Below are 15,730 nucleotides of genomic sequence, written 5' to 3' on the forward strand. Positions count from 1 at the left end.
GAACGTGGCAGAAATTCTCACTCAGTGGGCGGGGTGGGGGGGGGTGCTATCATTTAAATATTGTAGGTACGTGAATTCAGGAAAATATTCTAATATAGTACGAGTAGTCCAAAATAGTAGTGAGTTATCTGCAGGGCTGGCAGTGTAGGAATTTGTTGACTTGAGGCTTTACAGCTCAGCATATTAATATGGCTTTACTTTTTGTACCTCTTGACTCATTTCATACATCCTAGTTTTTTATTTATTTTTCTTGTACCAGAAATCAATCTCGACCTTGAGTATGTCAGGCAGGCGTTGAGCTATGTCCTCTGCTGTACATCCTAGTTTGAACAATATATTTTGTCTTCCAGTGCATTAGTGTAAATGCTCTAGATACAGATACATAGAATAGTCAGAAGCACTTATGCAGTAGAAAATTTTTCAAATTAGTTCTAGATTTAGACAAAAAGATAAATTTATATTCTTGTATCTTACATCACTTTTCTTGATCATTTTAGTTATGGTTTTATGTTGGATTTGTAAAAGATGAATTAATTTACTTTTATGTTCAAATATCTTTTCTCCATTTTGAGGAGAGAGTGCTGATTTTCTGATGCATCTGTGTAAGTCCAGTTTTGGCTGAAGGCTGCTTTGTAGAACCTGCCATTCAGGCTGCGTGGATCCTTGCATGTGGGTGGTCGCATGCGTTACATTTTTCTCACCCAAATTGCCCTGTGTCATTATTTTTTAAATTATAATGTTTAGCTTTGTCACTATATCTCTTAGTTTTGGGGCTGTTCTTACTGTTGCATTTGTATTTGAACAAAAGAAAAAGAGGTTACACCATTACTAGAAGGGCAAGGAAGGCAAGGAAATGAAATGTCATTCATTCTCTTTCTTTTTTCTTTTAAGTGTCTTCTTCCAAATGATAGAAATAAGGGCCGGCCAGATAGCTCAGCAGATTAAAGTGCCTGCTTAGGCAGACCAGGTTTGATCTCCAGCTGCCTTGCTGGCCCCGCCCCCGAGGCACGTGAGAGGGTACTGAGATTGGGTGTGGTGGCTCAGATCTGTAATTCCAGTGCTTGGGAGGCTGAAAACGGGATCACTTTGAGTCCCACGTTTGTAGTGAGACCCTGTAGATCCTGTACTAAACACATAAAAAAAAAAAACAAAACCAAATGATAGAAATATTTGGATAGTGACATGTAGAAAAACAGGCAAAATTTATCTTCTTGTGTCTCAAGTAAAAAAAACAAAGTATAGTTTACAAATTACTAGCTTCTCAATCTGCCCTAACTTGCAAATTTATGGTAAAATAAATGAAAATATTTCCATCTTTCATTTTTTTTCAGTAAATTCTTTTTTGATGTAAAATAATCCAAAAGCATTTGCTTTTTCTGTATATAGACATAAAAATAATTTTCTTACTCATTAAAGATAAAATGATTTCCTTATTCATTGAAGAGTCTTTCTGTTATTGTTCAAAGCTCAGCACAGGGTATTTGAGGGGGTGAAGAGGTCTAGAATTTCTAGGAGTAGCAAAGAGACAGTATGCAGTCAGTGCTGCCTGTCCTCTACTAGAAATGTGCTGGCTACTTGTCGGAGCCCCCAAGAGGGATCTATCCTGCAGTGATGTTGCAGAAAGGCTTTGGAAGGAAGATGGCATTTGAACTAGACCTTGAAGGAAAATAATTTTTGGTTAAGTGGCACTTCTGCAAATAAATGGTTATCTCCAGTATCAGGTGAGAAGGCAAATCGTGTACAAATGTCTGTAAGAACTGAAGTAGAAAATGCTTTGTAGGTAAATGAGTATTTCTAGGAAAACACTGTAGCTGAAAGTGATCAGGTTTATGAGGCATTTTAAGTGTTAGGCTACAGAGTGTGATATCTTTCTATATTAGAACAATAGAGGCCATCTGTATTTGCATTTAGTTTGTTAACATTAAAAAAATTCCTTTCCCACTACATTTTTTTGGTACTGGGAATTCAAATCAGGACCTTGCACTTCTAGGCAGCACTGTGCTGCTGAGCTGTATCACCAGCCACTTCCCACTGCTTTTAAAACTTACCCAATTAAAAATTGTATAATATAATCATGGAAAATGACAGATTGTGAGTTTTTTATGTCTCTAAAGCTAAGCTTCTCCAATAGATCTTAGAGCAGATTTCCTGACTTCAAAATATTTTTATCACAAAAATATTTTTTTTCCTTAAAATTAGCATTCAGATTCTGATAGTAGGCCAAATAAGGTAACATACTGGTCTTGTTACATTTATTTTTGGCAGGATGGTCTCTCCATCATATTAACTGGATGAAACCTATTTGCAGTGATTCCCAGTTGGTCATTTTCCTAGAAGTGTAGCATTTTTATTTCTTTTTCTGTAACCATACGCAAGCGTCCTTATGTAAGAAGCTTGCCAGTGTGCACTGGATAACCTTGATGTGCTGCTCTACAGCGTAGCATATGCCGCGCTCGTCAGTTCTTAAGCCAAGCGCTGTGCAAGTCAATACTTACTTTAAGACCTTATTTTTAACATTAGGCTGGCAGAGGAGTTAGGTTGCCTTCTTCGTGTGGGATGCTGAGATGCAAGCCAGGACCTCATGCATGCTGAGCACACAATCTGCCCTGCGCCGTAGCCCCAGACCTTGAAAATGGATAACCTTGGCTCAGTTTTGGACACAAGAATTTGTATGTGTGCATGAATTGTGAATGAATAAGTAAATAAATACCTTTTGAAAGTTTACAGAATCATTTTTAAGCATGCGTATTTCTAATAATGCATTTGGACAATGGGTATTGAAGGGCTAGATCATCTAAAATGTCTCAACTGGGGATGTTTAAGCATATGATGGCTTTAATGAAGGTGGTAGATCCACGATGATTAGCTTTCCCTCTTTCTGTCATGTGTAGTATGAAAATGGAAAATTACTAGATTACCTGAGGAATTAATGGAAGGTAGGGGCTGTCTGCTCTTCCGTGGACACAGCCTCACAGTACTTGGTCCACAGCTCTTCGTGGCATCTGCTGAGTTACTATTTAAGTCATCTGGCATCTCGCATATGGTTACTTCTGTTGCTATCTAGTAACTAAGTAAAGAATACATCTCTACAATGCCTATCAAAGATCCAAAATGAAAAATAAAGTATGTAAAGTCAGATTTAATTCAGAGTATAGTGATTTTTCCCTTATTTGAGTTTTTGTTAAAATTAGCTAATAATAGGAAACTGTACACAAGATGAAAAATATGAAATATAGTTTGGTCTTTCCATCTGAATATTAATAAAAGGTTGTTCATATCTTCATTCACGGTGACCTTTTCCTGTGCTTTCCTACTTTTGCTTTATGAGTTTTGAGGAATAATTTTTCCAAGAAGAAGACTTTTTTGGTTGGCTCCTATAAGTCACATTAACGTGGAAAATTTGCAAATATCTGAAGAAAAACGAAAAGTTGAATACTCACAATTTTGTCAGTGTGAAATGTAAATTATTTGGTGTGTGTTCTCAGTAGATGGGTTTTGCTGTCTTGGGTCATACTGAATGACAGTTTTACACTTTGCTTTCCTCTTATTGTAATAGCAAGAACTATTTCAATTTCAGACCAAAAATTAGAGCAGAGTTTATTAATAAAGCCAGCCATTGGCTCCTTCCCGTGTTACAGGTCTTAAATCCAGCCGGCGTCTGAACGTGCTTCCCTGATCCTTACAGATCAGAAGCACGTCTGGCCGTATTTTTAGTTCATCTCTGCCTAAATACCTTCTTGGTTTCCATGGCAATGGGATTCTTCTTTGTAATTCTGTAATTTCTCCTATGTTTACAACATCTTAAGGGTAGGGAAAGCTAAACTAGAGCTGCTTTTGCTAAAATCAGATTAATGCACTTGAGAGCCACCACTGCCTTCATTGTAGCAGTTGCTCTGTTTCCCATTTGAAAAGTTTTGTTTCTTTATGGGACTGAGTACTCCACGGCTTACAACATGATGTTTGCAAGGTGAAGACATTTTGATTCACTTGATTATGTCTGTGAGCTCATTTAGTGTATTTTAACATTATTTTAAGATGATTTTAAATACAAAGTAAGCTACAGATTTAATTTTCTCTTTTATGTGGTAGGATTTTTATTTGATGATGGAATAGGTTTAGATTTTAATGTGTAACCAAAAGCCAAACTATTTTGTCTACATTTCTCTTGTGTTAATCTGAGTAAGAGAATATTTTGCTTGTTTTTAAGTGATGTATGTGCATCTTGCAGTTTTCTACCTTTTTTATTATTAATGGGTAAATATGTTAAGATTTTCTTTAGTGGACCTGGAAAGATACTGATACTACTGTTTGTTCTCAATTTAAATAACACAGTGAAAGATACTTGGTCTCCACAAGGATTTATTTTTAATGCCAAACATTTGTCGAGTAAGAACTAGAGGAAATTGAGTTCATATTGCTGCCGTATCAGCTACAGACTTATTTTTGTTCCTTTTTAGCACTTTGCTTTTGAATAAAATTACTTATCTAGCATAGAACATGGTGAAAGGAAATGTTACTCTCTTAAGTAGTGCTGTCAGTCCTGCTTGTCAGCTGCTTTATATACTGTACCTACTTTCTATTTTACACAAATTATTCCTTTAGTGTCCATACTTCTCTTCATGGGATGTAGGTCATGGAGGCGAACCGTGGTACAACAGGCTGTTTGTATCACCGGAAGCCCTCAGAGGTGTGCCTTCACCAGTCGAGGCCTTTCTAGGGAAAGGCTTCATCTTTCCCGTGTACCGACCCATGTATCCTGGCTGCAGTGGCGCATTCATGGCAGTGCCCAGGGAGCCCACTGCTGTGTGTACTGCGCTCGAGACAGTTGGCTGGAAGGAAAAGTGAAGCAAGTACATAGGAAACTGGCGTCGTGTTCTTCGTTTACCTTAGTTAGGGTTAAGGTGAAATCTCACTTACTGTATTTCCTTTTATATTTCTAGACATGCTTCCATCATTTCTTCAGAAAGCTGAAGCTGTCTCTGAAGCTTCTAAAGAAACTTGTATGGCTTTGAGTGATTGCCTTAATCTGTTCACCAAACAAGAAGAGGTAAGTTGTTTGGAATTAATTTTTAAAATAATTGTTGAGGTGTCACATGGTTGATCTTTCAGTAAGTCATTTTTTAAAAATCGATTTACTTATTTATTTCTTTGGTAAAGGGTCTCACTATGCAGCTGGGACTCATAGCAGTCCTCCTGTCTCAGCCTCCCCAGTGCTGCGATTACAGATGTGCGCCACCATGCCTGGTTTTGGTGGCCTGCACAGCATGCTGTACCGGAGTTGAACCTGGTCCTTGCACTTGTGAGACAGGTGCTTAGACCGCCGAGCTGTCTACTCAGCTGTCATAGTTTTTAAATTGTTGAAAAGCAGTAATTGTTGCTTTTCAACAATTTAAAAACTATGGTTCATTTTCACTGAAATTTGGAATGTGTTTATTCATTAAGCAGCATGATTCTAAAATAACTACTGTAAAATTCAGCATTCTTTTGAATTGATATAGCTATTTTAAAAAATTGTTCTGCTTTTTTAAATTTTGAGATTATTTTATTATTTATGTGTGGTGCTGGGGATCAAACTCAGGTGCTTGTGGATACAAGGTAAGCATTCTTGAGCCATGTCCCAACCCTGATGTATGGAGAGCCCTTCCTGGTCCTCATCTCGGTCTGGAAAGTTTGTATTTGTAATCCCATGGATAAATTACTGCAATCCCGTCAAGTTAATTCCAGCCTACCATTTCCTATGCAACCCACAGTGAGAATAAAGACACTAAGGCATTTTTATAGACATGGGGAGCCAAGGGGTCCTAAGTCCAGCCATGATGATGGCTTTCTGGAACAAAGGCCTTGACCTAGAGTCTAACCTGAGTTTTATTCAGTTGTGAAGGAGGAGTGGCTTGAGGATGAATGACTGAGAATTGCAGGAAGCAGGTGAGCACTGTGAGCTGGGCTAGGCAGGAGGCCTGCATTTACCTCTGCAAAATGTGATGTTTTGGGGTTGGGTACTTCAGCTCTAATGTGTAATCTTTCAAGCCCCATGAAAGCATAGCCTCCATCTCGAGGCTTGAACCCAGCTCACGGCATGGAGCACTGGCTCGTCGTTCCTTCGTGACCCCGCTCATATGAAAGAGCAGCAGGTGGGGGTTCCTGGGGAAGCAAAGTGCTGTCTTCAAAGACTGCCACCAGCACCTCGGCTAGACCAGTACGCACTGCTGAAAGCCAGCTGAAGGGAGAAGGAGAAGTCCTAGCCTGCTCTGTGTGTATCAGTCTGTGGAAATAGGGTCAGGAACAGCCAAAATGGAGATAATTGCTCTTCGTTCAAGGAGAGTCGCCCAGGTGGTTCGCCACACAGATGCAGCCACATTTAACAAATATAATTCGTATCACTGTGCCGAGGATTATTGTGACATTTCAGTGCATGGGATGTGAAAATATTCTAAAAACAAAAGATCTTTATGTGAAAAATAAGTATCACTTAATATATAGAAAATAATGCTGCACTTACCTGTGTAAATTGATCTCAGCAGGTGAAAGCTGGTTGTATTTTGTTTGCCCTTACTCCCTTCCTGTTCAGCCCTATGCCCTTTGCTTTTGGGTGAAACCAGTACACTCATCTTAATGATTCTTTTTTTTTTAAGAACTAAAAAGTTGTAAATATTTCCTTGGGTTGCCTAAACTAGTATTTTTATTTTGTCATTTTTATGATTTTAAATCAAGTAGCAAGGTAGGCATGTGGTGCATGTGTATAATCCTAGCACCTGAAGGCTGAGGCAGGAGGAGAGCCATGAGTGTGAGGCCAGCGTGAACTGTATAATGAGACCGTGTTTCACTCCCACCCCCCCACCCCCCCGGAAATAAGCTTGCTTTCCCATTTTGCTGACTTTTATATATATGTTTAACCATCGCTTTTTAAAAATATTTAACCATTACTTTTTTATATTGATAGCTAATTTCTTATTATAGTTATACTTTTTGGTTAGAGATTAGGTTTTAGCAAAATAAGAAAATGTATTTCTGTGCTTTTTACTTTTTATCTCGACACAGGGTGTCATCAACTTGCTGAGTTGCCTGGGCTGGGCTCAAACTTGTGATCTTCCTGTTTAGTCTCTCAGAGTGCCAGGATTTCAAGTGTGCACCTCCATACCTTGTTTATGTTTTTCTTCTAAGTAAAATCTAAAATTTTATTTTGTCATGATTAAAATGGAATCCTTATGAGTTCATATACAGCTTTTTAAATGCTGTTTATGTGTGTGTTTTCTTTTCTATATATTTGTTTGAAAAGAAAAATAGGAAAATATTAATCTGAATTCTCCCCCCCCCCCCAGAACTGGGGATTGAACTCACACCTTTGCACTTGCCAGGGAAGTGCTTATTCTACAGAGCCATCTCCCCAGCACCTCTGATTTCTTTTAAAACTGTATGTGTGATAATTAACTTTATAAGGTCTTATAAATAAATGAATCTGATCCTGGGTAAAGAAAGAGGGTGAGGGCGAGAAAGGGATTTGCAACCAATTCCCTATAGTGAAAGTAATTATGTAGGCAAACACGTACTAATAAAAGTCAAAACAAAACAAAATCTTAGTCTTCCACATAATTCTGTTACTGTCACAGGAAAACATGGTTGATTCTTCTCTTCTAATACTGTTTGTAAAATACTTCCTTACCACTTCTGTTTGCATTCATTGGCAGATTTCATATGCTAGTTTCAGTGATGAACGGTGTATACAAATCTGGTAGCACTGTAGAAGATCTTTGAAATTAACAAATTGTGATGTCAGGATCGTGTGGTGTTTAGCACATTGCAAAACCCAATTCCTTTCAATATTTTGGCTATATTGCCCAGTGAATGTATCGATATCTTTTTTTCTGCCTAGGGACATATGGTTTTAAGGCAGAACACTAGATTAGAAGTAACGTGTTATGAAGATGGTCTGCAGTCTCTGGAGAAGTCAGCCTATTCTGATTTTCACAGTTTGCTTTAAAAAGCCCTGAACCCTTCTCTTTGTTAAAAATGTAGGTTTGCTTGAGTGTTAGCTTTGAGCTTAGACTGTTTAACCTGTTTTAGCTTCTTAAATTTAGCTTGAGGATTAAAGATGATAATGTCATCCTCCCTATAATGCCTGATACATAGCAACCCCTGAATAAAAGCCAGCCACTACAATTGTAGGCTCTTAGTAATTAACACTTGTAATCCCTCTTCTCTGATGAGCTTGGAGCTGTTGTGTCTTTAAAATTATATTTGTTTGGCAAGAGATAGTATGCTCTAAAGAAGATTTATTTGACCACTTGTGGAATGATTTTATTGTTTTATCTTCATTACATACTACACAAGAAAGAGCTGCTGATGTTTGTCTTTGTTTGATGTCTTCATCTTTGAAGAAACCACACATAAAGTTGTTAGGAACAATGGTCTGAATGTCTAATGGGTCTGTTTTAAATCTCAGTCTTTGTGGGACAAATTTCTATAAAACAAAAATATATAGTGAAACACTCAGAGGTCGATGTGGACATCAGTGGTGCACAGCCATGTAATGTGTGTGGAACACAGCATTTGTGTTGCATTTTCAGCAACTTGCATTTCGTGTTTCAGGTGTTTAGAGGACCTTTAGGATAGCTTTTCAGCAGTTTTATGAAATACCATCTTTCAGTAAAATTTATGGATTCATGGAAGAAAAACTGTAGAGAGAAGTCTCCCAAAATACTTGAAAAATAAGTGGCATCCTTGAAGTTGGTCTTTCAAATGCTGAAGAATTGCGTCAGAATAACTTAATTGACATCAGAGTGGCATAATCACGTTTTTACTGCCTTATTTCTCTGGCATTATGTGTTACATTTCTATTATCTGGAAACTTTTTAAACAACAGTTGCAAGCTTTGCGCTCCGGCAGACTTGAGTGTACTTCTTGGCTCTGCTATTTAATTTTCCCTCAATTCAGTTTTAAAATACACTCTCCTTTTTGAAACCATGGCTAAAACACCTGTGGATGGTTTTGAAGCATAAGTGGGATTATAGTGGCAAAATACTTGAGTTGTACATGCTGCAAAACAGGGCTGGGTGGGTGAGTGGCCTCAGTTCCCAGAGAAGCAGACCTATTTCTATTTTAATCGTTTATTTTATTTATTGAGTACAGGGTCTACAGGGTCTCACTACGTAGATCGGAGTCATAGTGATTCTGTTTTCAGCCTCGGGGATCGAACGCTGGCTGCTGTGTTCTGCCTAGCAGGTGCTTTAGTCTGCTGAGCTATCTGACTGGCCCTTCTAATTTTTTTTTTTAACGTTACACATTTTCTTTTTACTGTGCGTGTGCGCGTGTGTGGGTGGGTGCGTGGGGGTGATGTTGGGGTTTGAACCCAAGGCCTTTTTTTAACGTGTGAGGTTGTAACTACTACTGAGTCACAGCCCCAGCCCACACATTTAATACTTACCTAAGATTCTAAAATTCAATTTCAATTTTTCTAGTTTTTTCAGGATTCTTCTTTTTTTTTCCTTTTATTTGGGACAGGGTCTGCAGGGTCTACAGAGTCTCACTATGTAGATCGGACTTGTAGTGATCATCCTGTTTTAAGCCTCCCAAGCCCTGGGATTACAGGCACATGCCACCACACCCAGTCTCAATTGCTGTCTCAGTGCACCCCAGGGCCTAGCATGGCACGCCAGGGATTGGACCCTGGCTTGTGCGTTCTGCCTAAGCAGGCGCGTTAGTCCGCTGAGGTATCTAGCCTGCTCTCGATTATCCTTTTGTTAATAAGTACGCTGTGCCTTTATACAAAGATATTAATTTTCACAGAGCCATGTACTCTTTAGCTAAGTGGCTGGGTCTTGCTAATCCTTCTTGAATTCTTTTTTGCTCCTTATAGGTTTTAAAAATTACTTCTAAACTTTTAGATTATGTGCTTGGTTCTAGCAGAGTCCAGATCCCTTTGGATGTGTTCTTTCTGATTTCCTGTGTCATAACAAGAAAGCCAGAGAAACCAAAGAGCAAGACTGACCTTAGCGAGGGAGAGCCGGCTCTGAAAGAAAGTTTTCTGAGAGCCTTTGTGTCTGAGCTTGTTTCTTCTATTTTTGTGGTATGTAGGTAGTGAGCTTTAATATATGTGAAGTATTATCATAGGAAGATTTCATGTGTAAATAAAACTCGTTACATGGTTGCAAAACTTCGCAGCATATAAAGTAGGTTGAGTTTGTGGCTTGATCTAGTAAAGAAACCTGCGTATTTTTAAGGTAGACTATTTGGAAATGTCCTATCTGCGAGTGTGAACGCTTTTCCCTTCAGCCTTGTCTGAAAGTTTCATTCAGAAGGCTAGAAACTGGTTTCATGGTTTTTTGTTTCTGTAGTTTTCCTCGTTCAGAAGGCAGCCTCAGAAGTGGCTAAACTGTCACATGGAAGCCATGTTTGGTGCTGTCCTTGTTCTGTGAATCATTGCGTTTCCTTGATCTTAGTCAGACCAGGTTTTCCAAGTTAGGAACTTGGCTGTGTGAAGCTGTCATGAGCTTGTTTATAAAATGGTGTATACTTTTGTGTTAAACATCCTGACTGCTGAGGAGAGCTGGCCCAGATACATGTCTGAATAATAATGGTGCTACATTTGTGTTGGAATGGAAAGATGCACGCTAAGCTGGAATCATCCAAAAGCTGAGAACTTACATGGCTTCTCTGGGTCCCACAGTGGCTTCACTGAACAGAAATCATGCCTTCATGCCAACTGAGAACTCTCCCAAGCCATGGGGGTCTCCTGTGTCTGCCATCAGTCACTTAGTCCTTTTGTATCCCTCAGCCCTTCTTCCCTAATCTTTTTCACAACCATGCCAAGTCTTCAGCCCTCTGGTCCCCTCATCCCTGCAGTTACCTTATCTTCCTCTCCTACTGAGCAAAATGTCTTACTCAAGCACGGTGAATTCCATCTGATTCCTGTTCCAATGTTTATCAGCATCAGTTCCCATCCCTTTGTTTCCATCTTTCTTGGGGACCTTGCTTCCAAAACATAGCTTCTGTCTTGAATTCTCTGCTCCTTTTTTTAAAAGTGGATTTTACCTGTCCCTGTGCATTTCTCAGCAGTTCCATCTCTCAACTGGTGATGTGATACTTTGTTTCAGCATCTTCCTTCCCCAGCTAGCCCGCTTGCCCAGTTCTTCTTTGTAAAGCAGAATGTTTTCAAATTGTCTTGTTTGTCCTTCGAAGGACTTGGCATTTGACTACTTCTTTTTGGAATCCTGACTTCCATGATGCCTACCTTTCTTTGGCTTCCTTATCTTTTATGGCTTCTCAGTCACCTGCAAGCATGTCTTCTTGGTCTTGAATATGACAGTTCCCTAGGTTTTTTATGGGTGGCTTTCTATTAGCATTTTCTCTGAATGATCTTGCTCTTTTAACACAAAATCCATGGTTACTTAGGTATCCACCTTGGACCATTCCCCAGCTTTTAACCAATATATCCAGTTTTCTTTTCAAACATTTACGCATACTTATATCAAAAGTATTTCAAAACCATGTGTCTAAAATTGAGTTGCCCATTTATCTCATAGAAGTACCACTGGCACAGGTACCTCTGAGCCAGGATCACACCAGCTGTCTTTGGTGTATCCTTTGCTTACCTTTAGTCAAGCCCCATCAGTTTGACTTACAGTGCCTGACCTGTTTCTTCCTTTACTCCATAACCTCCAACCCCACACACAGTTTCCCACTGATTAGTTCTCAGGATTGCTCTGTTGGACAACTGGGCCACCATTGCTAAGGGTGGAAGCCTCCACCCTTCCAAACTAGGTTAGGTGGCCTTCCTATCCCAGGAGTTCCTTCTTAGCACAGCTGTGTTATCTTTTTTTTTTTTTTTTTTTTTTTTTTTTTTTATTTTGTGTGTGTGTGTGTGTGTGTTTAATTGCTGAACTGGAGCTCCTTAAGGACGCCACTGTCTTCTTGTAGCATAGCACTTGGCATGCAATGGAATAGGTGGTTAATTAAATATCTGAGTGAATGAATAATAAATGTACAAAGGAAACAATACATTGCTTTTTGGAATCCTGGCTTCCATGATGCCTACCTTTCTTTGGCTTCCTTATCCTTTATGGCTTCTCAGTCACCTGCAAGCATGTCTTCTTGGTCCTGAATATGACAGTTCCCTAGGTTTTCATGGGTGGCTTTCTATTAGCATTTTCTCTGAATGATCTCGCCATTGGGTCTGGATCTAAACTCTGCTACCTCAACCTAAGGCAAATTTATTTATGGTAGAGCCCCAATGCAGGGTCTGGCACAGTATAGCTGCCCACTAAATTACCTTCTAAAACAAAGTAGATTTTGGTGTTTGTTGTTGTGCTGCCTGGTAGTTTGTTTGTTTGTTTAATTTTATTGAGAAACAAATTGCAATGAGACAGTTTCAAAACCAATTAGTAGGACAGTTTCAATAATTAATACATTGCATACTGTTGTCTTAGTGGTTACTCACTGTACAAGATGCAGACACGATATCCTGTCCACAAACACTGGTACTGTTTTTGTAAGCTGAATGAATTCTCCAATTTTCAGGGCCTAGGGATTCTGTAGTGCCAAGCAGAAGAGCAGCCAGGGATATAGCTCAGCTGCTCAGTGCTTGCCTGGCAAACATAAGGTCCTGACTTTGATTCTTGATACCAAAAAGAAGAAAGAAAACCCAACTAAATAGAAGAATAGTTACCAATTGAAATGTAGAATGAAAGAAAGAAAACAAAGACACTGTGTGTATTGGTTGATATATTGTATCGACCCGAAAAGTTTGTTTAGTTGACTCAGCAGGGAGCCAGGTTATTACTTTGTAAACGTCCTCATCCTGTGCAGAAGGAGGACACAGACACTGTGTGACTTCTCCACCCCCACCCCAGGGTAGCCTGCTTATAACACAAGGAGAGGCTGCTGCCCCACCCCTTGCTCTGTGCTGTTTTCTGCTGCCATAAACTGCTGCCCTCTGCCATGTGCCACTCTGCCTTACAGCCAGCTGAATATAAACTAAAACCTCCACAAACTGAGCTAAATAAACCTTTCCTTTCTTAATGTTGGGTGTCAGGTATTTTGTCCAAGCAAGAAGAGAAGGGTAACTGAGACAGAATTTGGTACCAGGAGTGGGGCCAGTGCTGTGACTATAGACCTGACCATGTGGATTGCAAGCCTTTGGGAATGGCTTATGGGAAGATATAGGAAAGGTTCAGAGTTGTCGCCCAAAAGAAAAACATTGGAACACCTTTGGCTGTTCTGTATGGGAGATTCTGGTCAGAGCTCAGAAGACCAAAATGCTAGTAGAATTCTTGCTTGTAAAAACCAGGCTGGGGAAGTTTCTGCTGAGAAGGACTGCATTGGTTGTTGGACTCCAGATGATGTGTTATGGCTTGACAAAAAAGTTTGTCTGCATTTTGCTCATGTCCAGAGACTTTGCCTGAGACTGAGATTAAGTACAGTTGACTGGTTAATCTGGCAAAAGAAATTTAAAGGCAGTTATACATTGAGTGGCATGGCTCTTTTGGAGGGCTCTTCATCAGATTTAAAGTCAAGAACAAAGAGCCCAACAGGTTGATTTAAAATGTTTTAAGTTTGGCCAAAAAAGTAGTGCCAGGAAGGCTGTGGATTGCAAAGATAGAGCTGAGATCTCCACTGCTCAGGAGGAAAAGGAAGATTAAAAAAAGATGTCCTCAGGGCACCACAGGAGATTGCAGGTCCTCACCCTTTGCATCCTCGTAACTCCAAGGGTGAGGGAGTTTGCTTTGAGCAAAAAGCCAGAGTGCCATGTTCCAAAATGGAGGCAGCAGCCAACAGAAAAGAAAACCTGGCCACTTTGCCAGCTGGCAGCAGACCTTGGCATCATCCATGTGGCATTAGTTTTGGGCACATGCAGAATGCAAGAGTTCTGAGGTTAAGAAGGCTTCCACCTAGATTTTAGAAGGTGTGCGAGGTCAGGCAGTGTGCCCCTGGGAGTGCAGTGTATAAAGCTCTGAGTGAAAAGCTTATTCATTGAAAACCCCAAAAGTTTAAAACAGGCAAAAACGTAGATTGTCCGAGGAAAGCTGTAAGGAGAGAGCAAAGCCAACCCCAGAAAAAAGCCATGGTAGCTACAACCAGTAAGTGTCATAGAGGCAGAGCCACATAGAGCTCACAGTTTGCCACAGATTGCCTCCGATGTTAAACATGGAACTACAGGACTTAATGTTTGCCCTGTGGGATTTGGGACTTGCTTTGGTTTCAGTGCTTTGTTGTTCTTGTGCCATTAAATGTGGGAAGTCTTTAACTTAGGACTTAGACTTTTCAGCAATGCTGAAACTGTTAGGACTTTGGCAACTCCTGTAGATAGATTAAATAAATGCCTTTTACACAAAGGGATGTGCATGAGCCTTTAGGAGGTCCAGGGGGCAAAATGTTGTGGTTCTAATATTATATAGTGTTGAAAAACTTAATCCTTCTTAAGGATTGTTAAAGCTGTGTTATAATGTCCAAGTTGTAAAATGTTAAGAATAAGCATGTCTTTGTATCTAAAAACTGGTTTATAAAGAAATGTCTGGTTGTCAAGTTGACAAGGAGTGGATTGTACTGGTTCATACATTGGGTCAACTTGAAAAGTTGAAAAGTTTAAGTGACTTAGCAGGGAGCCAGGGTTATTACTTTGTAAACATCCTCATCCTGTGCAGGAGGAGGACACAGACACTGTGTGAGTTCTCCACCCCCACCCCAGGGTAGCCTGCTTATAACATAAGGAAAGGCTGCTGCCCTGCCCCTTGCTCTGTGCTGTTTTCTGCTGCCATACACTGCTGCCCTCTGCCATGTTCCACTCTGCCTTACAGCCAGCTGAATATAAACTAAAACTGCCACAAACTGAGCTAAATAAACCTTTCCTTCCTTAATTTTGGGTGTTGGATAGTTGTCCCAGCAATGAGAAAAGGGTAACTGAGACACATTAACTTCCCAAATTTCAATTCGAAAATTTCCAACCAAGAGCCAGATGTGGAGTGGCACACTTGTCATTAGGCTGAGGCAGGAGATTGCAGCGAGTTGGAGGCCAGCCTGGGCCATGAGTGAGTTCAAGGCCAGGCCTAACTACGTGTCAAAACAAAACACACCGAAAAAAATTTTTTTGTCCAACTAAGGCAGATCTTCGGTATTTTCTACTTGTGTAGTACAAATGCAGTGGCCTCTGATCACATAGGTATCCGTGGCCCTTGGTGAAGAAATTCGTTTGTTCACTGCCAGCACTCAGGGCTCACTTAAGTATGAGGGCTGAGGTATATTAGAAAGATTTAAAACTTATGTGGGAAGGAAGTTGTTTTTAACTACATTATCACTCCCCAGAATCTAATTCACCTGCCACTCACTTAAGAGTAGCCTTTCTCTGCAGCCTTCCGTCCCTGGTGCTTTACACCCAGCTCGCTGGGATGGAAGCCTGTCTCCCTTAAACACGTTTCGCCCAGTGTGGTCAGCACAGCTGTGTGCCTCTCCGCATGTCCAGCCCTGCGCGGGTAGGCGATGCCGAGGGGGACGGGACCCTCCAGGTCTCTAGGACCGGCGGGCGGCAGTCTGCAGTCAGGGAAGCCTGGGTGTGCAGCTCGGGGGCTCCCGAGGGCAGGGCGGGCTGGCAGCTGGAAAGTTGGGGGCCGCGTCCGGCTGCGGGCGCCCCAGGCCACGCTGTACCCGCGCCGCCCGCACAGCGGGACGCGGCTGCCTCGCAGGGGAGCCCCTGGCGCCGCGCTGCTCGGGGCCGGGGACAGGCTCGGTCCCTACCTGCGCC

The 15,730-nt window shown here is 40.7% G+C and overlaps 1 protein-coding gene across 1 annotated transcript in view; it reads left to right on the plus strand.

The window, feature by feature from the left end:
• Positions 1–15,730, plus strand: part of Osbpl1a (oxysterol binding protein like 1A) — a 184,185-nt gene that overhangs the window by 71,054 nt on the left and 97,401 nt on the right. The window contains exons 13-14 of the mRNA XM_004635804.2: positions 4,603–4,807; positions 4,902–5,047. Of these exons, the coding sequence (XP_004635861.1) occupies positions 4,603–4,807; positions 4,902–5,047 (351 nt within the window). The remainder of the gene's footprint in view (positions 1–4,602; positions 4,808–4,901; positions 5,048–15,730) is intronic.

This window comes from Octodon degus, unplaced genomic scaffold, assembly GCF_000260255.1.
Source record: "Octodon degus isolate 3935 unplaced genomic scaffold, OctDeg1.0 scaffold00075, whole genome shotgun sequence".
In the NCBI taxonomy this organism is placed as follows: Eukaryota; Metazoa; Chordata; class Mammalia; order Rodentia; family Octodontidae; genus Octodon; species Octodon degus.